The following is a 26,204-nucleotide window of genomic DNA, read 5'->3' on the forward strand; positions in this document are numbered from 1 at the left end:
AACTTAATAATAACTGAGGTCTTCAAAGCTAGAAATTTCAAATGTTCTATACTGAGATATAAGAAAGAAATACAATTATTAGAAATTTCCCTTCCTCTGGGGATATATCTTTCTAATAAATTGTACCTTTCCTGTGTTCAAAAGGTCTTTGAGTTACTTTGCTACAGCAATTCTTTTTATTTTTAGATTTTTAAAATGGAAATATAAAGAAAACCTGAAAGAAGAAAGGGAAGTATGCCAGCTTCAGTTTGATATACTAGAAACTCCATGTAATATAGTTACTATAAATGAGATAAAATTTAGTTCTGGGTTTCCCAGAAGTCAGGGTGAAAGGGGCTATACAATATATTATGGACTTTTCAACATATACTAAACTTAATTTTATAAATCTGTCAAAAGAAACAAGCTGTTGTTTTTCACTTCTGAATGATGAAGGGAATTTCATACATGGGTCTTTTTACAAGGTATATTAACATGATAGATGGCATTACTAATTACGAAATAAAATGCCAAGTCATGTTTCATGTGGCAATTTTTCATTGCCTCAAAATCTGATTTCATTATATAAAGTTTAGGAATTTCTTTAAATAAGATAGAATTCATACCACATGGTCAGGTCTTTTAAGTTTGAAGGAAATAAATTACAAGCTTTAGTGTAATCCAGGAGGTCAAACTGCTTCCAAATTTTGTTTTGAAATTGTATGTATTTTTAAAGAATATTCTTTTACTATTTTGTTCAATTTAAGGTATGTTTATATGTATTTACCTATTTGGCTTTGGGAAGAAAAATTAACTAGGGTTCACAAAATTTTGAAGTAAATCTGGAGATTTTCGCAAGTGATGAAATATTTACAGAAGTGTCTTGTGTCACAGTATATATCTCATAGCTCCATAAAACGAAAACTTACATTTCAGCTCAGGAATTTTTAGGTTTCATCTGATGCCTATTTTTTTTTTTTTCTCTAACTGGTATGCTAATGCTACTAACTAGAACTTGAAATTTCTGTGGTTTAGAAACCAGATGACTTCAGTGTCTACTTACATCCTGTCACCTGGTGAGCAACCCCACACCGGGCTAAGAGTGGCTATATTGTGAAACACAGTTCAAAGCAAAAATACAACACCTTATCAAAAGGTGAGGTATAATATTGGATAAATTTCCAAAGTTTAGGGAGATGACCACAGAGAAAAAAAATTTGCTTCTTTATTGAAAACCTTGATGTCTGAGTAGGAGAATGGAAATCACTTATTTCAAATTCGGTGTTTTACTCCCACTGTTCAAAAAGTCCTCAGAAGAGAAAAAGTGTACCTGAAGTGCACAGGGGTCCATAAGTATGTTAATGTGCTTTAGAATTTGGGTTTTTCGTTTCTTGTACATATCTCACATACTGTTCTCAATTTTATATTCAAAACATTAGTGCTTTATATTTGCCCTAAATCAGAAGAAAAAGAAATTTTATATTTTTCCTACAGTGTTTGGAAATTTAATTTTCTTTCCTTTTGTACTGTGTGTGCCTTCTGAGTTGAGAAACATGGTCGTAGCATAATGGGCAAAACAGGAGGAGAAAGGAATGGAGAGCATGGAGGGGAGAGGAAGAAAAAGGAGGTGACTGACCTATGCAGCCCTGTTTATATTTTGCAAAGTTCAAGGAGGGAACTCTGACCTGAATTACTGCAGTGCCCTCCTGCTTGCTGCAAAATCTGGTTTCCACATAACAGTTTTGATGGTCATCTTAAAATGTGTTTAAGATCTTGTTACATCCTTCCTTAAGTTTCTTAATAGCTTCCTCTTGCACTTTGATTGACATGGAACTCTTTAGCATAGCCTAAAAGTGACAAGTCCTCTAGTTTCTCAAATCTCCCTGCTTAGTCACTGCTCAGCTTTTGAAATATGCCAGGCTTTTTTCACTTGAGGGCCCTTTCCCTTGACTTTCTTTTGCCTGAAATTATCTTTCTTCTGCTAAGCTCACGACTGGGTTCTCCACTTTTAGGTGATTGCAGAGAGATCTTCCTTGACTAATGGATCTGAGGGCTCCTCATTTCGCCCCAGTCCTGCCAGGCTCACAGCTGTGTTCATCTGTAACTTCATAACACTCAGCACTCACTCAACCTGTTTTACTAATAATTACTCACTAGAGATTTGTCTCCTTCAGTGAGAATATTTAGCATCTTGCAAGCAGGGCCTTTGCCTTGACCACATATGTATTCTCCTTGGCTAATATAGTGTCTGGCACAGAGTTGATGCAAAATAAATGTTTGCTAAATAAATGAATGAACGAAATGAAGAATTTGGGCACTAGATTACTGGACTCACATGGGTTTTCTTTTTTAATTTATTTTTTAATTTTTTAAAAATTTACTTATTTTGATTCATTGTAGGAGGGGGAATAACAGAATGAGACATGGCTTTTCTTGAGTAGGGTGATGGGAAGTTATAAAACTTGGTATGTTCAGCTCATCTGGGGAAAGTTTTCTTAATGATGGATAGGATGAAGTTATGCTAAAAAGACTGGAGCCAAATGCTGGAGTTCTTGAATGTCCTGATGCAGTGTCTGGAATCTCTTTGTGGTCCGTGGATAGCTAGCTACTGGAGAATTTTCAGTCATTGGTGCATGCTTTAGAAATGTCTCCTTTATTGCTGGCTATGGAAAATGACTTTCGTGTCAGAAGAGCCTCATTCACTCACCAGCTCATGACACTGCAACTTCTGAACGTCAGTAGGGTGTTGTTTTAGTCAGTGTTCATTTCTTTTTCCATGCAGCATGATTGCCACGTAGAGTTGTGCTTCTGGGCTGGCAGGAGAAAATGTTTGCCTGCATTCCTCATACCCTGGGTTGAACTGATCCAGGGCTTCTTAAACACTTTTCTCACATCTCAGAGGTCAGTGGCTTCTCTTATAGGTTTGATATCATCTTGTTGAATCATTCCCCTTTTCTCAATTGTTTTTTACTTCAAAATTTCTTTTTCTAGTGCAGAGTTATCCTCATATTATGTTTTAATGATACCTTAAAGGAAATCCAGTTTGAAGTCTTCAGATGCAGATTGCATCAACTGAGTAGTCGGTAGTTCCCTCCTTAGTCCAGATCTTGTACTTACAAGGCCATGTAGTAATCTCCATCTAATGATACAACATTTTATGTAGTGTGCACATGGTTATGTGGACTTTTCCGATGAAACCCAGTGTGTGAGTTTTATTTCTAAGAGAGAGTACAGATATATCAAGTTTCCAATTAAAACAGTGATCTTTTTTATAGAATCTGGCAGACAATTTTAGTTTCATAACTGCTTTACAATAATTTAAAAGCCAAAGCCAGTTCATGAAGAAGTTTTATGGTTCAATGTGAAGTTATGAAATCTCCTTTGTATTTCTGTGAGGAAGATGGTACTGCGTTCAACCCTGGTTGAAAATACATTCACATATATTATTGCACCAAATAAGCAAATAGGCAATGTGTTTTATCAAACATTAGCTGATCATTTTGAAGAGTCACTGAATCATATTCACCTGTGATAACCATTATTGGAAACTCTCAGTGTTACATCCTCTTTGTACTGTATATCTTATGAGACACACTAACATGAATACCTCTCAATCTATGTATTAAAGATCTGCCTTACATGTTTTCTCTTTTCTTAGACAGATCATAGACATCATGTATATTATATGTAAATTAGGTGGGAAATAAAAAGGTAAGTAAGTTTACGTGGTCCCTATCCACAGAAAATTCTGCTGGGAGATGCAAATATACTCACATAAAATGTAAGGCAGAATATGTTAAGTACCTGCAGAGTAATAGGGATAAGATGATATCTGATGTTTCACCATAGCTATGGGTTTGGGAAAGTAGCTCTTAAGGAAGGCAGGATTCAAGCTGGGTTTTATAGAATGTGTTACATTTCAGTAAGAAGTGACACAGGAGAAAAGCTTCTCTAAATCAGTAGAACAGCCTGAACCAAGGCATAAAAGGAGAAAAATGAGGATCACAACTATTTATTTGTATTCTATCAACTTTTAGACCTTGGGCTATGAAATCAGAGCATGTCAGTACTAATCAGTTTTACTCACTGCTTATGGTTTGGCTATTACTTTGAGACAGTTTCACCAAAGGTGTCTACTATAACCTCATAAGTGGTGTGTTCGCAGGAATTAATTAGATTATACTCATTCATGGAAGTCATAGATTATATTCATGTGAGTTATGGATTATACTCATTCAAGGGAACAGATTTACATCTTCAGAACTTATAGATCATTTATAAACTGTATGCTAGTATTGATTTATTTTATTTTTAGTGCTTTCTGAAGCACATTCATATATATTACACTGTTAAGTCCTTCCAAAATCTTATGTGGTAGTAGTTATATGCAGTTTTTGTGAGTATGTTTTTCTTAAGGGAGAACTGAAGCACAAATGTTTAAAAGACATTTTTCCAGGTTCACTTGGCCAATAAAAGTGAAGCTACGCATAATTTAGAACCCATTGTTTTCCTTTTGTACTTGTATAATTGTCACCATGTTGATGTCCATATGATTCCTATTTATCTGATTAGTGTGGGAGAAATTGAGAAAATGGAAAGGGAGAGAGAGAAAAAAAACAGATCCAAAATCAGAGATTTTGACAACCAAAATAATTCTGGAAGCACAGAATTTAGCACAAAGGGAAAAAGTCTCTCAGGAAAGATTTAATATAAGGAAGGTCAGTAGTTAAGAATATGATAGTAAGGATGCCAGGTCATAAAATTAAGTAGTTTATGTTTTCTGCTGGGAGAGTCAATTATTTTTTTTTCCTGCCATTTGTATAATCATACATGTACATAGGGTAATGGTGTCTGTCTCATTCCACTGTTTTTCATACCGCATCCCCTCATTCCTCACATTTCTCTCTATGTAATCTAAAGTTCCTCCATTCTTCTCTTACTCCCCACTCCTCACCCCCATTATATATCATCATTCACTTATCAGGGAAAACGTTCAGTTTTTGGGTTTTGGGGATTGTCTTATTTCACTTAGTATGATATTCTCCAATTCCATCCATTTATCTGCAAATGCCATATTATTCTTCTTTATGGCTGAATAATATTCCCCTGCATATATATATACCATAGTTTCTTTATCCATTCATCTGTTGAAGGGCATCACCAGCGTGCAGTGACTGGGGGCTTGTGAACCCACTGTTATTTCTATTTTTCAGTCTTTGAGTAGCTACATTGCCAAAAGAAGACCTATTTGAATATTTTATGATGCCTATGATTCTATACTTACTTCTTCAATAATAATGAGTTTCATATCTTCGTACTTTAAAACAGACCTGACATATCTTTTGATTTTCACCATGAAAAAGACTACTAATGAGAATATTTATTTTTCTGATATGAAATAAATGGATCTTTCCGTAGACATTCTCCATGACCAAAGCACAAATCAAAATGTCTTAAATTGATGAATTTAATTCTGTTATGTTAAAAATGAGTCCTCGTTTTGTCCATGGAGAATAGGGTCAAGTGGTTTAGGAGGATGACAATGCCTGAGTAGTGATTATTAAAAGTCCTTCCTTTCATATTTGGGAGAATCAGAATGGTAAGTTCAGGGTCTCTCACACACTGGAATAGTTTACACCTTAATTTAATTCATCACGTATCTTAAGCCCGAGGACATATTTGATGGAGGGACAGGTTTCTTACTCGCATCCTTTGGAAAAGGAGAAGAGTATTTGTACTGAATTTCAGGATTGATGGCAAAATGGGCAAAAAGGAGAGAATAGAAGACAAAAATATTGAAAATGTGAATTGGCAATACACAGCCCTGGGAGCTTTTTTTAATAAATTAATCATAAAGCTAACATAATCACATATATTGTTTCCTAGAAAACATAGGTGGCTAAGAAAACAGAGGGAGGAGCATAAATTTGGAAAAAAGCATGTGTACTCATTGTCACCAAAGCCAAAAATATCCACATATTATTTTGGAGACACTACTAACTTCCTGACATTTAAGTGTGGAAGTTGGATATAGTGTAGTGGAAAAAAAATATGTATAGAATAATGCCTTCAAACTGGAATCCTGGCCATACTGCTTTCACCCTGTGAGACCTTGAACTGATCTTTTTCTCTGAGGCCACCTTAGAAATGTTTGCCGCACTTCATTTGTTCCTTTTTCCTCTACAGCTTAACCAGTTGCAAAAAGCAGTGGAAGCTGCTCACACTTTCTTCATGGCCAATCCCGAGCACATGGAAATGCAGCAGAACCTGGAGAATTACAGAATGATGTCTGGTGTGGAAGAGTTCCGGCTGATCGACCGAGAAGCCAAACCTCACCTGGTGAGTTCTGAGGACCCCTGCCTCCTCCCCTCATGGAGCTACGCACTCCTCAGGTTTCACTGGACCCAAACAAGATTCATGTCAATGGATATCTCGACTCGATTCTCAATTTCCAGTAGTAATTTTTATATTTTCAGAGTTCTCAGAGGAAATATTATAATTATCAAGATTCAACAAATGAAGAAAATCTTTGTTTTTAATTAAACATTTAAATTTTAAAAATATTAAAAATTGAGGGAAAGGAAAATTGACTTAGCGAATCAGTATATTGTAAAAACTAGGACATCATACAGGTATCTGTAACCCTTAGCTCCTCTCTCCTTTTTTCAAGACATGGTCTTATTTCATTGCTCAGGCTGTCCTTGAACTCCTGGGCTCAAACAACCCTCTGCCTCAGTGTCCTGAGTAGCTGGGACTACAGGCACACACCATTATGCCCTGCTTCCTACACACTTCATACCTAGGAGTTTTGTGAAGCCAGCGACGGTCACACTATGGCTCCCTGGTTCTTGGGGCACAGGTTTGCCCATGATCTCTGTACTTTTCAAATCGGGGTTTTAAAGAGCTGCACAATTCTTTGGTTCTTGAATGTTATTTGAAATCACACGTTAGAAGGGCTTTTCTTCCCGATTCTTGTCATCACCATTCTCAGGGGCCTCCAAAATCATTGCGGTAAAGGACAAGAGAGGAAGATTTCTTTTTGTCATTCAGCTGGTCAAGGCCCGCAAGTGGGTGTTCTTTCCATCCACACCTGCTGTCCTGCCCTTGTTCTATGGCCCTACCCACAGGAAAAGGGCCTAGAAAGTATAATCTTAATGTGCGCTCAGGAAAAGAATGAAATTGTTAGTGCCCCAGCGGTCTGCTTGCTCAGTCAGTCCTCTCTCATTTAGTCATTTGAATCCAGGGATTGCAGTCTCCCACTCTAGTTCCGCTTTATTCCTGCAGCATGTGAGCTCCACCCGACCTTCCTACAGGATCCTGGGCTGCTTATATGCTGCTCTGTGAAAAGATGTTCTTTGTCTGTTTATTTGCAGGAGAGTTACAGTGCAGGCGTTAAACACTACGAGGCTGATGACTTTGAAGTGGCTATCAAGTACTTTGAACAAGCTTTACGAGAATATTTCAATGAAGATATGGAGTGCAGAACTTTATGTGAGGGGCCTCAAAGATTTGAAGAGTATGAGCACTTAAGGTATAAAGCCGGTCTTTATGAAACAATTGCAGGTAAGGCTTATTTTTTCTCTTTTATTTTCTAATTACAACAATACTACATGCATTTTGTAAAAGAGTTGCACTAATGTAGAAGTTGCACAATGTATATTCTAAAAAGTGAAAGACTCTCATATCAATTCTATCTCCCATTGATAAACCTGTGCGGTTAACACTTTCCAATTCATTTGCAGATATTTCTGTGTTTATAATTATTATTGCATTTTTATAAAATAGGGAAATGCTATAAATACTGCTTTTCAACATATTTTTGTTTTATTTTATGCTTAACTAATTGTGGACTTCTAATGTAAGTACATACAGATTCAACTTATTGTATTTAATGACTTGATATATTCCATTATGTTGGGATGTCATAATTTATTTGACCAGTTTTACTGGTCATTTAATTAAAATGATTGCAATGTTTCATTTTTTATAAATAACGTAGTAGTGAACACTTTAGTATAGTCTTCTTCAGTTACTTAAAAGTGTAGTTTATTATATATGAGAATGGTATTTAGTAAGTAATGTGCATTATACACTGATAAGATTAGCTAATTAAGCACGGGGGGTGGTTAGTTCTTTGCTGTATACTGTGCATGAAAATAAATTCTATTTGTATTAACAATATAAATGTAAAAAGTAAAATTGTTAAAATAAATATAGGAGAATTTTTGTATTATGTTGGGAGAGGAAAAGTTCTGAGCATGACAAAAACAAGATGAATGAAGTAAAAGACTTTATATAAGAACCATAAATAGGAACTTACACAATAAATTAAGTTGATCTACAAAAGGCAATTGAAAAATATTGCAAAATATTTTATGGACAGAGTTAATATCCTTTATATTTAAAGGGCATATTTTTAAAAATACTTAAAAATGTTTATTTTATGCATAACAGAATGTAAGAAAGTAGTGAGAATGGTAAAAAATAAAGGATTATAAAATACTAAGTATTTGAATAGAACTAAAAGATGTTAATTAGGAAGGCATGTAGAAGACATGAACAACAAAATATTTTTGAGCTCTCTGCAGATTTCTGACTATTTCACACATATTGTTTTGTTTGATTTTATGGCACCCCTTTGATGTAAGTAGAGTATTCATAATCCCATCTTACAGATGAGGAAACAAACTGGTTGTGTCTTAGTTCATTTGAGTTGTTACAGAAATACTATCAACTATATGGTTCGTAAACAGCAGATATTTATTGCTCATAAATACTTTGGGAAGCTGTAAGTCCAAGATCAAGGCACCTCTGAAAGGGAGAGAAAGGAACTAGAGTGGGCAGAAAGACAAGTCCAGCTGCAAAACAGGTCTTCATGGGGAGTTCCACAGCAAAGAGCTTTTCGGGATATCCTGCACTGACTGAAATACCTGGCCTTTGTATATTTGATCAGTCAGTGAACATGGGCCACCCCAGAACAGCAAGACCTATGACACAGCTCGCTGAGGGCTGACTGCTAACAAGTGAGTGTCTCTGATTCTCCTAGCACTTATTGTCCCAAATCCCCCCTCCAAGGGGACCTAGCCACACATCTCCATGACCACACACAAACTCCACCTTTTTAGGTTTTTACTACCCTCCTCTGCACCACCAAGTTAGTTGTCTGAATTATCTGTGGATATGATGTGGCACTGGTGGTCACAAAAGTCAAAGGGGACACAGGGTAACAGAATAAAAACTAAGCTATCACCTTATATGTAATCCCAATAATAGTCTTGAAAAATTTTACATCCACAGATTGTACTGGATATTAGAGACACAGGTTATCAACCTGTGGATGCCCCTTAAGAAAGTACATTTTCCTATTTTGTTGGAATTACACCCACATTTTTTGACAGACTGCTTCATAAGATCTAAGACGCATAAAGTTTGTAAGATATGAAATGTTTTATAGGAAAGATATAAAATGAGATATGAGGTGCAAGATACTGTTGGTATTGTCCCCCATCCCTTTTGTCTTTTTTTTTTTTTTTTTTTTTTTTTTTTTTTTTTTTTTTTTTTGGTACTGCTCCAGTCAATGAAAGGGAAAAATTTTTGAGACCTCAGAGCCATGGGTCTTGGGCAGGCGGCTGCCCTGTGAGGGAAGGAGGAGCCCATGGAGAGGACTTGCTTGGCTCCTTCTTGGCGTGGAGGATGCTGCTATGGCCTCACTTTTTGTGGCATTTGACAGTGTGGGCTGCAAGAGAGCATAACACCTTCAGCAGTTGTCTTGTTAGAGCTGTTTCTAAGCAAGCTGGTGCAGGGAACGCTTGGTGATGCTACCACGTAGGCAAATCAGCAGGTGCATGGTGTGGCAGCCTGAGAGAGTACGGCCATCCTCCAGCCGCATGCCTGCAGGCATCAAATGCGGCTAGTCAGGTGGATGCTCTTGGGTCTTGGCTTTGGACTTTGACATTTTTGATGGTGTCACTAGGCTGGACCACAAACGTGATGGCCATCAGGGTTTGCACAGAGGTCTGCATCTTTGTGGCAGTCACTTGGTCACCTCCTTGAAGAGACTCCACTCCCTTTTATGAATGAGGAATTTATCCCTCAGTAAGATCAAGCAATGCGACTAAAATGAAGCTGGATGTCAAATGCAGGCTTTTCTGAATCTAGAGACCATATTTTCAAGGTCTAGATAATCGAAAAATGGACAAAGAGTAATTTATTCAACAACTGCTTAAGAAATATTCGTTGAGTATTTATTGTGTTCCAAGTTACACATGTATAAAAAAGTGTTCAATTTCATAGAGATGTAAATTACTGGTTAGTTTGTTCTCCCCAACTTCCAGTGTTCTCTGTCTCCCTAAGAAAGCACTTACCAAGTAACTCAAACCAGGTCCCAGGAAGTTATCTTTCAGGCCAACATCATCCTCAATTCCTTCTTTCATCTGATTTGTTACAAAACCTTAATAGATACTACCTTGTAGTAGTACTTAAGATTTTCTGGCTCTCTCCATCCCTTTTGCTAACTCCCTGTATATTTTAACTAAACCTTTGTGATTACCTCCTTGCTGCTCCTAGTGTATAGCTCAGGTTTGACACTAAACAGAGACAGACAATTTTGTGTCTCTAAAACACAAAATTCTATACTCGCAGACCTACTTAAACTTTACCATCACCACCACCAATGACTTACATTCCATTTGGAATAAAACCCAAAACCTTCAAGGACTTTCATATCTATGATCTCATTCTCCCACCCCCAAATTTCTCTTTGATTGGTGCTTACTGCACTGTTAATTTCTTGGATATACCATGTTTATTTTTACTCACAGAGCTTCAAAATGTTTTCCTGTGTCATTTGTCCAAAGTCCTGTTTTATTGCTCAGTCCTTAGTACCTAAGTACAATGATTGGCAGATAGTAGGTACTTAGTAAATATTGGTTAAATGAATAGGTGGATGAATGAGTTAGAATGACAGATAACCAACATTACTATAAAGACTAACATGGTTAATAGTACTCCATGTTTGTGAAAATGTAGGTCATAAATTGTTAAGGTTTTTTAAAGGGATAATTAGGGAATAGCTACCAAAATATAAACTAGAATCAATAATTTAGTAGACTCAAAATTACTTTTAGTTTTCCCCTGTTACTCAAAATCAGCTCAGTTCACCAAAAATCGATAAACTCATGAATTATTGAGGATTTGTTCCCCAAAGTTTTGTTTCCCTGGGTTTCTGCCATATCCATTTGCCTGTAGCATTGCTCATTTCAATGTCAATTTTCTGTATGTTTTACATTCTAATTGCAAGTATTTCTCTACACTTATTTTTTTGGGGAAATGCCTACACTTATTTTTTCTTTTGTTATAGTTTGCTGTGTTGTGATATTATGGGGATATGTCCCCAGACTTCACCCCCACAGTCACCTCTAAACCTTCCTCTGTAATGCCTGTGGAAAAGTGTTGGCAAACATCTGAGATCTGGTTTAGGAAGCTGTTTCCCACAGATCAGCATTTGGTGATTTGCTCAAGGTCACTACTACAGCACATGGTTTACTGGAAAAGAATACAGGTCTTCTAACTCAGATTCTTTAATTCCTAATACAACCACCACCACTACCATCACAATTTCCAATAAAGAAAAGCAATAAGAAAGAGTTCAAAACCAAATATTGTAATTTCAGAAATATGGTAAGTCTTCTTGGGAATTTGAAGCATATCTAATTTATTATAAGAAGAGAAAATTTTAAAGTATTCCCACAGAAGCATCTTGGATCTCATGCTTATTAAAAACATATTAATCGCATAATGACACTCAAGCAGAATGCAATCAGGGAATACAACTCATAAAAAGAAATATGACAACTCTATGTTAATTCTTGTCTGGTTCAAAAGTGTCCTAAATTAGGAGTAAAACTGGCATTTAAAATACGGACTGTGTCAGAAAGCCATAATGTTTGTGTTTTAGAGTTAGAAGAGACATTAAAAGTTGGAGAAAAGTACAAATGGCTGCTGAATGCAGTTATTTATTACTAACCCTGAAGGATATCATTTTATCACTTTTGCTGCTGTTTATATCCAGCTTTGAAAAATATTTTCAAAATAGAAAATTACTATTACACCAGAAGATTACTTCATGGTGGGTGTGTTTTTCATCTTTTTCTTTTGCTTGTCATTTGGAATGGGGAAATGTGCATTAGAAGGTAAATAGAAATACAAACAGTTAAGTAGGAGAAGACAGCTGAAGGTTGTTTGTTGTTGTTCCCTTGAGAAATAAAATAGCTAGCTGTTTATTTCTAACTAGCTAATCAAATAAATGGAACTCATTCTTCCTCTCACATGGTCCATCTGGAGCCAGTGGACTTCAGGGATTCTAACTGTGCCCCTAGGAGTCAGTCAGCTCATGTGATCCTGGCACCTTTTCCCCCACACCAGAAAATGCACATTTCTTTCCTGTTGTGTTTTGAGACCTCTGCAAGATCATCCAGCCCTAAGCCGAGCTGTGACTAAACAGAAAACCTCTTGAAAGAAGGTAGTTTGGGTAAATTAAGTTGTATAGCCATAAGTCAAATTTGTTCTATCATCCTCCTCAAGGGAACCTGCTCAACACGAGCATGAATGGACTATTCTTTCTGGAAAAGACTGCCTCTGCTTCATTGTCAAAATCAAAGTCTGGGCAAGAGAGAAGAATGGCAGTGATAGAAGAGGGAGCAAGGAGAAAGAAGAAAAACGTTTACTCAAATTCTTTAGCTTTCATCCTTTCCCCTACTTTGCCAGTTCCTGATAAAGTTCATGCTACTTTACCAATTCCTGGTAAAGAATGCGTACAGTGTCCCCAGTGTTAAAATATGCAATATCCAGGTGATGGACTAATTTGTAACAGGGTAGAGTCTTGATCAGTAAATGTCAAGAAATGCTATCTTTTACTTTATTTTTATTATTTATTTTATTTTTTATTTCTTCCTTAGGCAAATTTGTCTTGAAAATATTACCAGGGAAACGGAGCTTTTTTGCTTCATTTCTTGGCCTGAACTCTAAATCAACATGGAGGCCCCATTCTCTGAACCGTTTCTTAACATCACTAGGATCTGAACTTCCAATCCTCATTCCAGGATGCTTCAGGCATCCAAAGAGAAGCCTCAGAGTTGTTAAATAAGGAAGTCCACATGCAGCTAGATGTAGGTGGGGTAAAATGGCTTCCGTCACATTCAGAAGGGTTAAAAAAGGGGCGTATGGGAAGGGAAGAGTACAATATGGAGAAAGTTCATGAGCCAGAGGTTTGGGATCTACCATTGTTGAGTAAGGAGACCAGGGAAAGTTACTGTCTTGGTGAGAAGCTTCAACCATCACAAAGTGCTGATGCTAAGGAGGTCTCTCTGGCAGTGAGGGCAGGTGAGGAATGCCCATGGAGCATGACTGAGGCATGGCTCACTGCAGGACACACCTTTGGCTCTTGTCTTCCAGATCACTACATGCAGGTGCTGGTTTGCCAGCATGAGTGTGTGAGGGAGCTTGCCACCCGTCCTGGCCGCCTCTCGCCCATTGAGAACTTCCTTCCTCTGCATTATGACTACCTACAGTTTGCCTACTACCGAGGTAAAGCAGGGATTATCTGTGAAGACTTTGGGAGGTTGCTTTTCATCTTTGCCGACACTACATTTTCATGGTTCAGTCCTCTGCTTTCTTTATTACCAAAGCAATGGAATTTTTACAATTTTTCCTCACTTCCTATCACTGCTTGGGACAAGAAGAGCAGAAGGTGATACCGCAAATAGGCAAAATACAGAATGTAGCGTACTGTGATCATTTCCTGAAGATGATATGAAATCCCCATTTTGTTAGTCAAATGGTTAAATTTTGGCAATTTTTGGGTTAAACATAATTGTATCAGTGTGTAGACATCTTTCTCGTCCATTTTTTCTTGCTCTCTGCATGTCTTTGAACTGTCATTTTTTTCAATGTCACCTTATTGATGGACAGTTGTGTATTTGGTGATCTGTTGCTAATGCGTGAACTTTGAAGTGAAGAGCATTATGTGTATGTCATTGCACAGCTGACCACAGATATCTATCTGTAAGATCATTATAGTCCATTTGCTGGGTCAAATGATTTATTGGGTGTAGTTATGGCAGATGTTAACAAAGTTTCCTCCAGATAGAGTACATTTTCCAGTGCTCATCATCAGAATATATTATCAAATTTTTAGATGTTCCCCAGTCCACTAAGTGAAAAAATGAAATCTCAATGTAGTTTTACTTTCTTTTTATCTTATTGAGAAAGAGATATTGAACATCCTTTATTGGGCTTTGAAGCAGTTAATAGAATTGAGATTGCTGAAACTGGTCTTTGGCGTCACGTTGTCTAACATCTTCATTTTGTAGAGAAGTGATTGGCTTGCAGTCACCTCTCTTAGTGAAAGGTCATAATTCCTGTTCCTTGCTCTTCTCTCTGTCTCCAGCATCAGTGCCTTGTAATCAGGTCACTAGAAACTCTTCCCCTTCTGAAATAAGAAGAAAAAAATCTCAAGCCAATATTCTAAAGCTACTTCAGAAAATCAACATTTTTAAGCTACTTTGGCAAATCCTCTCCCTTTCCAAAAGCAAAACATTACTCATTGTCCTGGCACCAATGGCAAAAAATAAATTGTGTGCTTAAGTCATGAGCAGTGAATGCAAAAGAGTCGAAAGAATTGCTGAATATTATCATTCTTACTAAAAATCCAAGCCATCTCTGAAAATGTGTATGTGTATAGATATGGGATTTCTTTTAAAGAAAGAAATCAAGGGTTGTGACCGATTTGAAAATATGACATACAGCATTTCAAAATTCCATTCATAATGGTTAAATATTTCTAAATATTTATAATAGGTAAACGTTTCTATAATGAAGAGTTCATAGTTGAAACATTCTTAATTGTTCTTTTTGTACTTGGCCACTCTTGAGGCTAATGCAGTTGTGTGGTAAGGGGTTGGAGAGAAGTCCTCCAGAGCATTTGGGACTCTTCAAAGGACTTTCTAAAGAAGTAACACTTTACCACAAACTTTACAGCAATGAGGAGCAGCATTTTGAAATTAGATTTCTCATACATTATGAACAAAAATAGTACATCACTATTGTAGAAGATCATCCACAGGATGTGTACTTAATCCAAACTCAGTATGGAAATAAGAATTAACTCCTCCAGTTCTGCTGTTTGTATTAAATGAGTCGTTAGCAAGCATCTTCATGTAGAAACTTTTAATAATTTATGCAAAATATCAGGCACCGAATCAGACCAAAGATAATGATTCAGTCCCTGGGATTAAACTCAGGGGCACTCAACCACTGAGCCACCTCCCCAGCCCTATTTTGTATTTTATTTAGAGGCAGGGTCTCACTGAGTTGCTTAGTGCCTCACTGTTGCTGAGGCTGCCTTTGAACTCCTGATCATCCTACCTCAGCCTCTTGAGTTACTGGGATTACAGGTTTGCACCACCAAGCCTGACAAGATAATCCCTTTTGAGTATGTGAACCCATGTCCTTCCTTAATCTGTATTTCTGCTTACTCTGCTCAGTTTATCTTCTTTTATTGATGATTGATGTTGACATTGATTGGCAGGTTGAAATCTCTTTTAAAAATTCTCTGGGCAGACCTAGGCTAACTCTAATGCTGCATGTCCTTGGCCTTTCAGTTGGTGAGTATGTGAAGGCCTTGGAGTGTGCCAGGGCCTACCTTCTGTTCCACCCTGATGATGAGGATGTCCAAGACAATGTGGATTACTATGAGAGTCTATTGGATGACAGCATTGACCCAGCATCCATTGAGGCCAGAGAGGTGAGACCAATGATGTGAGAAAGAGCTCTTTATTCTGACATGTGCTCGGGAGAGAGTTGTTAAATATACCACTGCTCTTAAAGATACTGAACAATTTAGGAAAGGTTCTAGAACTTAATTCTTTCAGGCTTCATCTTGCCAGAAGCACATTTTTCTCTTATACCCTAACTTGAAAATCTGTTGACAGGAGGACTTTTTATTTTCTTCAGACTCTGAATATTTCTGTTAGCTCATTTGTCATTGTATAATGAAAATTATTCTCACTCAAACATTTATCATATCTCTAAGCTGTTACTTGAATATTAATTTTCTTCCTTTTTTTTTCTCTAGGATTTGACAATGTTTGTGAAACGTCATAAACTTGAATCTGAACTAATAAAATCAGCTGCAGAGGGACTGGGATTTTCATACACTGAACCAGTAAGGGGAAAGTGGAAAAATGAAATGTTTATTAAAGAACTTGTCTGTGGAATTCTTATTTGTGTTTTTGTTCCCCAACCCCACTTGCTAAGGATCTAATGCCCTCCTTGAGTTAACACTGGGGTAGGGGTGGGATCTGTACTCAACATATGTGATGAACTTTAAAAGACCGGTAGATTTCCATAGCATCCAAGACCAAAGTCAAAAGCAAATATATTGGAAATAAGTATTTGGTATATGATTCATTTGCCTCAGGATTGATTTATTTTTCAAAGAGTTTGGATGGAACATTTAATATTTTCTCTTAGTGCTTGTTTATTATGTAAACATTAAAGAGACTTCAGAAAGAACAGCATTGGATCAATTTTTCATGCTGCCTTTTCTGCACTTCCCAAGCTGTCTTCTAAATTGTTCATGCAAAGGCATACCATTTGCAGAGCTAGTGCTATGGTTGTAGATAGATCTGTGTTCTGATTTTTATTTGAGAAATATCAAAAGCAGCTCTATATTTTTACAGCTTCACAAATTATTTTTAGCTATATCTATATAGAACTGATAAACCTCTGTCTTGCTGCTGGATATTTAAATTGTTTTTCATCTTTTTCTCCCATATTTACTCCTAAGCATTTTTGTGTCTATTGAACTATAACCTTAGAATAAATTCCCAGGGGTGGGATTACTTTGCCATCAAACCATATGAGGTTGTAAAGTTCTTGAAACTAATTACTTTTCTAAGAGAATTTTCTAATACCTTCACTGCTCCCAGTAAAAGTACTGGTATACTACAAACTTCTTGGTACCAAGAAATAATATTTTAAATCACCTGTATTATTCATTTATTATATAGAAAATAGTACATCATTGCTGTTTTAACTTATATATCTTCAATAAACAGCAAGAATAGCCCTTTTCAGTATTATTGTTCTATTGTTCATCTTTGAATTACCTGGGCATGGATTTTGTTCATTATTGGTTACTAAATATATTCTTTATATATGCTTATGAAATTATATGCCTATTAAATTATTATTTGTAGTGTATTTTATTTGCAACATGTTTTTTCAGTTTTTCTTAGTCATGATATGTTTTCATTGGTATGTTTTTAAAGTAAGGTTAATTTAAGGTAATATTTCTATTGTAATGCTTTGAATACATTTATTCCAACTTATTGTTTTTCAAATTCGTATACCTGAGGAGACCCCAGAATACTGCATTTACTTACTTTATAATCTTGTACAGATATTTAATCAAGTTTTACTCCTTCCATCTATTTTGTTAGACTGAATAGTCTTCCAAATTTCTTTCTGACAACAAATTCCAAGTCATTTTCTGGGTCAGAATGATGGATACCTGAGCAATCCCATACTACTTTCAAATCCGTTTATGTTCCATTTTGCCAAGATTTCATCAACATTAGCCTTCCTTTTAATTAATAATATAAAAAATGGTATTTTATATAAAGTATATTTCCTAATAATTTAGGTCTTTTGAACATTTTAAATATGTTTTTAATTTTATTTCTACAAATGGTATTTTAGTTAACAAATACAATTTTTTTCTTAATTTAAAACAGAATTATTGGATCAGATATGGAGGACGACAGGATGAGAATCGGTGAGTCTTCCATACAGAGTTCGAACTATTTCTTTTTCATGAAAGAAATACTTAAGAGTCAAAACATATTATAAGGAACTTAGCTCTGTGAAATTGGCAAAAAGATAAAGAGTTTTGAGCTACAAATTAAGCGCTCTGTATCCTGGTTTCAGTTCTTCCTGTCACTTTTCTATGACCTGAAGTAATTATCTTTCTCACTGGATCTCATGACTTTTCCTCAAAAAGAAAAAAAGAAAATAAAAAAAAGAAAAGAAATTGAATCCAGCAATTTCAGAGTGCTAACATTCTGTGATTCCAAATTGGAGAAAGGTCAATGCCATTGTTTTATTTATTAATAGAAAAGAAACTGAAATTTTCTTATTGATGGTGAATTCATAGACTATATTTCTTTGAAATCAAAAAGTCCAGGTAGTTTTTCTGCAAGCTAAAATACTGTCACTGATTCGATCAGAAATGAAGAAACTAATTTTTAAAAATAACTGACATCAATTTATATGTTTGAATAACTCAAACTGTTGACATATTTGGAGTTACATGTTTGTCTATTCACTTTCAAATTGGAGAACAGGCCATGTCATGGGAAAGCATGCTTAGTTTCACCTCAAGAGATTGGCAGACCCAGTTCTTACTAAGTTTCAAGGACTTAGCTCTTGGGTGGTGTAAGATTATTGCCTGAAATCTAAGGATGTATATGCAGTTTGGATTTATCTAGTCCCTGTATGTTGAAAAGGCAGCTAACTCTCACTTATGTGTTTGCAAAGTGTGACACAAACATGAATCTCCTTTCTCAGAATAGCAAAGAACTAGAACATTAGAATATAATTTATTTCGGTTCAACCATTACTCAGTGATGCAGTCCCTGTTTAAAGCACAATATTCCAAGCTTTCTAAAGATTCATATGATAATTTTTTCCTGCTCCACTGGAACTATGGTCTGATCTGAAGGAGGTTAAGTTATAGATACCTTTAATTGTAAACGAGTTTGCAAAGAAGATTCACAGGAGTGAAATGGAGCATACTCATTGAAGAAATAGAGAAGGACCTCATGGAGGCAGGGATATGTAAAGTTTGATTTTCAAAGGCAAGTGGACTTATGTACAATGGAAATGTACAATACAGAATCAAAATTCCTCAGTATCTATCTTTACTCAGGGGAAATATTTTGCAATTTTTTTGAATGGACAGGGTCCCTTCAGGAGTGAATGTGGAGGGGTCAGAAGTTCATGGATTATCAATGGGGAAAAAGTCATCACCCAAGATAGATCGAGATCTAAGAGAGGGTAAGTTCCTGCTGGCTTTCACTTTTACAAGGAGGGGAGGAAGAGGGTAGTTCTTATCTAGATCAATACAGAACCCACTTTCTCTGGAAAATTAAGTTTAGGACTGACCTACTGCAGTTGTTCATAAGAGCCTGAAAGTAAGACTTAAAAACAAGAATGTCTCAGATTTGGATGCTATTACAAAAGTGCTTCCAAATTCACTCTTTCATCTTTTTTCCACACAGAAATCCTGTAAGTTAGGCAGGTACAGTATGGTCATCCTTTGCCCGAGTTGAATACCTGAGGCTTAGTGAGGCCACAGGACTTAGTTCCATCACATAGTCAGCTAATGAATGCTGGATATTGTAGGAATATCCAGGGAATTTGGAAAGGAGTTAGGTCACATGGGATATTAGGTTAATACATCTAAACAAACTTGAAGAATATAGATCTGAGCAGTGCTTTGAGAGAAAGTACAGTTTATTTTATTTTTAAAATTTCTTGCAGTGCCAGGGATTCAATCCAGAGCCTTTGGTGTGGTAGGCAAGCCCTCTACCTCTGAGCTGTACATCCCAGCCCAAAATAGACTTCAGATTGAATTCACAGTGTGTGGAGGGAGCCATTCTGGTCTATAAAACAAATAAAGCAAAGTCACAGAGATGGGGAGAATAGAGTATTATATACCTAGTCATGTAGATCAAAATTAGTGGAATCAGAGAGTTACCAAAAGTAGTTTTTAAATAGAACCAAACATTGTTATAATGATAAATTATGAGCAGTCATAGTCCTAATAGAAATACTCATTCTTAACAGTTTTTCATTTTATAATTTATAATATTTCAATCAAATTTATACACAATTCATTTTAATTCTAAGAGCCACTCATGTGAGGGGATTTGGTGACTTCTCCCAAGTCCACAGCTCATAACATGTTGGGCAGGCTTCTGAACCCAGAATTTGGAATCCAGTTTCCAGTTTTTCTTCTTAACTTGCGGCATGGAACATAGACATGTGTATTCCCAAAGCATAATCCTCGATTAAGTCATCAAGGATACCAGAATCCAAGGATTCTCAAGTTCCTTATATATAATGGCTTAGTATTTGCATATAACCTATGCACAGCTTCCTTTATACTTTAAATTATGTGTAAATTATTTATAATACCTAATATAAGATAAATGCTATGTAAATAGGTGTTATACTGTGTTATGAAAGAAAAAAAACTGCACATAGTTTTTTTCAACTATTTTTAGTCTAAGATGCTGAATCCATAGCTGACCAAAGATATGGAGGGCCAACTGCAGTTGAAAGATAAGAAGAGGCTTTCAAAAACCTGCACTGAGGAGTACCATACTTCTGTTCCCAAGTGAACTTGTCAGCACATTCCTCTAGCTGATTTAAAAATGTCTGGCTCTCTATACTCTTATATTTCCCAGCCCTTTCCTTCCTTAGCTTCCAAGTCAGTTTGAAGCAGTAAACAGGATAATATGCTCATCTCCTCTGACCTAGACCTCAGTTTGTAGCCACAAATCCCAAGCTGTTTTCCAACTGCCAGAAAGCTTCATGGTCAGCCAGAGTTCATATTGCTTTTTAAGCCGAGAAATCACCCAGGAAGTACATGCCAGTAGGCCAGCACTTTGCTATAAATGTTTGGGAAACTCCAGAGCAGTTGCCAAATTTCAAAGTTATTTATTTATTTATTTTTTACTGTGCTACCAGGAGAGAATCTGATGTCCAGTAATTGACTGCTAAGTAGGAAGCTTAAAGGGAAGCGTGGAACACAGGACTGACTCTATGTGATGATTGATATATTGGGTTACCAAAATCTACCATCTCTACAGTTTTATTTGGTTGAATTGGAGAATGGATCTTAGAATATTCTTTGGGAACCTACAGGTCTGAAAGGAAAAAGAAAATTCCTTCTCTGTTTTATACTCAATACGAACATGTTTGTGACCAGATGTGTGGGGTTTTCTCCCAGCACCCCAAGGAATTCTCTAGGGGATATCAACTTGGTGTCCTAGAACTTAATTCAGTTCTGATGTTCTCCACCTGGAGAGTATCAGGTCCCACAAGTTGAGGGCTTAACTCCACAAGATTGTCCCACTTCAGACACCACTGAGAGTAGCAGGTTGTCACTTATACTTCTGGCTGACTTTTCTATTGACCAGCTACAGTTGTGACCCATGACCCCCTCTATAAGCTTGATTAATTAATAGAACAATTCACGGGACTCAGGGAATCACTCATGTTTACCAGTTTAATATGAAGAACTTTATAAAGAATACAAATGAACAGTGAGATGCAGAGGTGAATATAACCAGGGCTTGAGAGGGAGAGCACAGAGCTTCCTTGCCCTCTTAGGGGAATTGCCTTCCAGCATCCCCACATGTTCAGCACCCAGGAAGTTCATTACCCCTTGTTCAAGATCTTTCAGAGAGCTTGATTTCAAGCCCTTCTGCTCCTTTCCCAGAGGTTCACATTGAGACTTCCAGTTCTACACCCCTCATCACTTAGTCTTTCTGGTGACTAGTCCCATCCTGAGTCTATCCAGGCACTGCAGCTGAGGTCACTTCATTAGCGTAGTAGACTCAGGTGTAGTAAAAAAAAAAAAAAAAGGCTTATTACAGCTTGTTGTGATGGCACACAACTATAATCCCACCGACTTCAGAGCCTAAAGCAGGAAATCACACGTTCGAGGCCAACCTCAGCAACTTAGTGAAGCCCTGAGCAACTTAGACCCTGTCTTGAAATTAAAAGCAAAATGGACTGGAGATGGTGCTCAATAAGCACCCTTGGCTTCAATCCCCAGCACCCCCTCAAAAAAAAAAAAAAAAAAAAAAAGCTTATTACAAATAACAAAAGACTCTTCTATCATTAATAAATCAAAAGAGTGATAGAAGCTGTGCACTATGAACTAGGGACAAAAAGCAAATATATTTATCATTATACCACAACTGGAAAACCTTCTGTTCAATGATCAAGCATTTGCATAGGATGTAGATTTAGAGCAGTGATAGACAGAGGCAAAGTTCTGAACCAGGAAACAGGCTGAAAGAAGATTTTAAGGAGGCAAGAAAATATGCAAGTGCCATAAATTATATTTTGGCTTTTCTCATCTTCCACAAAGATATCATTTTTTCCCTGGGTTCCCTGGTGGTATCTAGTAGCATTCCCAGGGAATGTCTCCTAAGCATTAAATGGGAGTCACCTGGAGCCACATTCTGTCCATGGAACATACAACGTAACTTATTAAGGACATTTTTGACTCCTTGTAACCACCAGCTTTGCAGAGATTGTTGGGGACATGGTAGAAACAACATTGAACTTGGAATGAGAAGGCTTAGTTTTCGGGGATATCTTATTCTGATGTTCTGTGTACTGATGGAATACTGGAGTCAGACTTCTGGACCCTTTCATTCTGATCTGTAAAGGAAGTACAGCATCATTTTTGAGGTGTGAAAATCTTCTGTAAACTGTAAAGAGCTGTACTCATATAAGGACTCATTAGCTTGTGCACCCCATCGGTACCTTGTGTGACATTGTGATATTTATCAGAAATTGATCCTAATTGCCGTGAGCCACAGAGTGAGTGCAAAGGCGTAGCTTCCTAGATGATATCTTTGTTGCAACCAGAGAATCAGAGCCAGGCACATACTTTATGAATGAGGGAAGAATTAAGTTATTTAACTAAATCTCCTGGAGCTGTGGTTAAGAGCTGACTGAAACCATCAAGTCAGGCCACAGGAACCACAACCTATTGGACTATGTTTTTATTTTAATTTTAATGTTATCCTCTGTCTGGTGTGCTAGTAGTCATCTGCAGGCTGGTTGACCTGCCTTATGGATGGTAAGGTTTATTTTATTTTTTTTCCCTTTTTGCTATTGAGTAGGTAGCTAGTTGTTTATGAAGTGGAAAATTTCTGTATAAAAATGTATGCTTTCTGATAGCTTTTACATTAAAGGCAGGTTTCTAATGCAAATTCCTCTCTGAATCTATTAGGATCTAGACATTTAAGACTCAATTTTGCACTTATTGTTTACCATATCTTTGAGTGTTACTTGTAGTCCATTTGGGAGATGTCAGTATCCCATTAGCATTCCTTTAAATATTCCCCATCAAGCCATATTCTTTATTAAGGTGCCTCAGTCTAAAGTTCACAAAATATTCCAGACACAGTTAACTGGCTCAATCTTAGTGGTACGATAATGGTGATGATGATGATAACAAATATAGAGCTTGAATGATACTTTTTCCAAATGTTTTAGTTCAATAACTTAAAAAAATCATACTTCACAAATAAACTAATAATATTCAAAGTCATATATGCTCAAAACTTGATAAAATACAAACCAGCCTACTTTATTAAACTTGATGTATCTCCATTTTTCTATTTCTGCTTGAATTTTATATTAACAAAGGTTTTTTAGTTAACCTCCAGATACCTCCTCTTTCTGTTGAAGGAACATTTGTTTTTATATTTCTATAATAGAGTGAATACACAGTTTACTTTTCCAAATATTTGAAGGGAGGGTCTGCTTTAATTTGATTATGAATTCTAATCAGTTTCATAGATTAGAGCAACATACCAAAATTGTATTCTGTGTTAAGAGGGTCTGTGGGAGGCTAAAGCTTTGTTTTGCTTTGTTGCTATGAAAAAAATGAGCACAAATAGAGCAGTTACAGCAACATTCATTATCTCACAGTTGCTGTGGGTCAGGGGTCTGGGGTTAGTGTGGCTGAATGAACTTCAGTCTGTCATATGCTGGTGACCAGGACTGGGATCTCTTCCCAGGCTTGACTAGGAAGTATCTTTTTCCAAGTCGGATGGCAGAATTCAGTTCCTAAGGGGTTGTTGACTGTAGTTCTTCAGTTCCTTATTGGATGCTCCCTGGAGGAGGACCTCAGTTTCATGAGCTCCAATGCAGCCACTTGCTGTATCAAAGCATGGGAAGGCAAAGGACTGAGTCTGCTGAAGATCAAAGAGGCAATCTTATATGACATATCGAGGATGTGACATTCCATCACCTTGGCTGTATTCTCCTGATTAGAAGGAGGTCCTGTTCACACCCACCCTTGTGGGAAACAGATCACAGCAGGGTATGAAGGCCAGGAGGCAGTGATCATTCAGGGTCATCTGAGAGTCTCTCTGCCATGGGAGGGAAAGAAGGGAGAGAGGGAGTGAAAAGAGGAAGGGAGGAGGGCAAGGTAAAGGAGGCGAGGAATTGTGTTCACTTAAGGCTAAAATCTGTCGTGAATCACATCACTACTTAGGAGATTCATAGGGCTTATTCACATAGTAAAAGTTCTAGGAAGTCCTTTTAAATTTTATTTAACATAGTACTCGACCAAAACCTGTTTTTTTTTTTTTTTTTTTTTGGTGCTGGGGATCGAATCCAGGGCCTTGTGCTTACAAGGCAAGCACTCTACCGACTGAGCTATCTCCCCAGCCCTGACCAAAAACTTTTCAGCACAAAAATATTGTTGAAAAATGTATTTTTCTGCTCATTGAAGATATGTGATACTGAAACTGGGGGCTGTGGATATATTTTTAGAATCCAAGAAATTCTGTATTTATAAACGTTGATGACAGTTTTAAAAACTAAGGAAGGCAATGAGTGAGTCATCTGATGACCATCTTGTAGCTAGGTGTTGCCATGAGGTTTCCCTTGTCAGTGGACATGAGTGCAGTTATGGTCATGTTGGCCCAGTTGTTCATACATCAGTGGTTGAGGACTAAGAATAAACAAAGGGGATATACTTCTACCTAATATATTAGGATCCGATGAAGGCCAAAATTCATCACATACAGTAAGATTTTAAAGTGGTTTCTATAGAGAAAAGTTGTGGTAGAAAGAGCAAGTCATTACACACCACAGTGTTGTTAGAAATGCTGGCTCAGAAGAGCCTGGGCCAAATTATTTAGAAGAATATGTATCATAGGTAGGTGGAAACTGTTGTTTTATTTTCAGCAAATCACATCGACCATTTTATTAGTGTTGTTAATTTGAATTTAGTTGGCTTTATGGTCTTGCTTTTATTTAATCTTGTAAATTATTTTTGGCATTATAGCTGTATGAAACAATAATAATATGGTATGCATTTTAAAATTACAAATATGGAGGAAAAATCACAGTAAAATAATATGCCCACACTGCAGCTCCTTAGGGACCATTCTCATTGGCTTTACCAGATATCCATACCTTACTCAAGAGTGAGATATACTGTCTCGTTTTTCAAATATTCTATTAATCATGGTCTGTGGGAAAGCTTTACTTTTTTTCTAACTTGACTAATAAACAAGTAGTGTTACTCCCCAGGTTGAGTTTTATGGAGATAAAGCACACATCAATTTTGATGTCTCTTCATCCTTTAGCACATGTGATTTAGCCCCATGTGGTGGCGTCCTTTGCTAGACTAAAGGACTGGGGAGCTGTGTCTCCTTACCCCTGAAACCTCCAGGGTGAGCTGCTCTTACTCATAGACATTTGTCAGCTTATCAGGTCCTTATACTTATTAGGATACTTATTAGGAGTATTATAAGGAATTAAAAAATACCGTTTTCTGTTCAGTTTCTGTTTCAAAATGTTTTCACTTTGCTGCATCTGAAGATTTCTTCACATTAGAGTCTCTATCCATCAGTCACTCCTACTCTTTAAGGAAAAGACCTTGTCAGGTCTGAATTTTGTAATTTTGCAATTTAAAATGTGAGCCCAAAGAATCACACTCTGAAGAGCCTATAGGGAGCTAATTTTTCCAAAGTTGTGGACTTTTTCTAGGGAGGAAGCAGCCTACAGGAAAACCTCCTGTGCAGAAAAAGCAATGTAAACACTTTATCTGGAAAGCAGAGAAAACAACTACAAACACAAGACCTCCTGGAATCCATTAGACAGGGGGGTGGGGGTGCCTGGGGGAAGAGCAGAACACTGGCGTTATACCAGGGTCACCTGCAGAGGCAATGCTGTGGATGCCAGTGAACTGTGGTAGTGCATGTCATGCCTGGGCGACACGGACATGTGACCAAGTCATCTCCTGTGATATGACAGAGGTATAGATGAAGGGCTGTGGAGAAGGATGAGTCTTCCCAGAGGAGAATTCTAGGAGTTGCCTGGTCTACTTTTCAGGATCA

General features: G+C 36.9%; 1 protein-coding gene across 1 annotated transcript in view; it reads left to right on the top strand.

Annotated features, from left to right (window-relative positions):
* Positions 1–26,204, top strand: part of P3H2 (prolyl 3-hydroxylase 2) — a 188,395-nt gene that overhangs the window by 147,392 nt on the left and 14,799 nt on the right. Inside the window, exons 2-8 of the mRNA XM_079156027.1 lie at positions 6,166–6,318; positions 7,353–7,542; positions 13,432–13,563; positions 15,639–15,781; positions 16,112–16,201; positions 17,775–17,815; positions 19,001–19,095. Of these exons, the coding sequence (XP_079012153.1) occupies positions 6,166–6,318; positions 7,353–7,542; positions 13,432–13,563; positions 15,639–15,781; positions 16,112–16,201; positions 17,775–17,815; positions 19,001–19,095 (844 nt within the window). The remainder of the gene's footprint in view (positions 1–6,165; positions 6,319–7,352; positions 7,543–13,431; positions 13,564–15,638; positions 15,782–16,111; positions 16,202–17,774; positions 17,816–19,000; positions 19,096–26,204) is intronic.

The sequence above is a fragment of the Sciurus vulgaris genome (assembly GCF_902686455.1).
Source record: "Sciurus vulgaris genome assembly, chromosome: 10".
Lineage (NCBI taxonomy): Eukaryota > Metazoa > Chordata > Mammalia > Rodentia > Sciuridae > Sciurus > Sciurus vulgaris.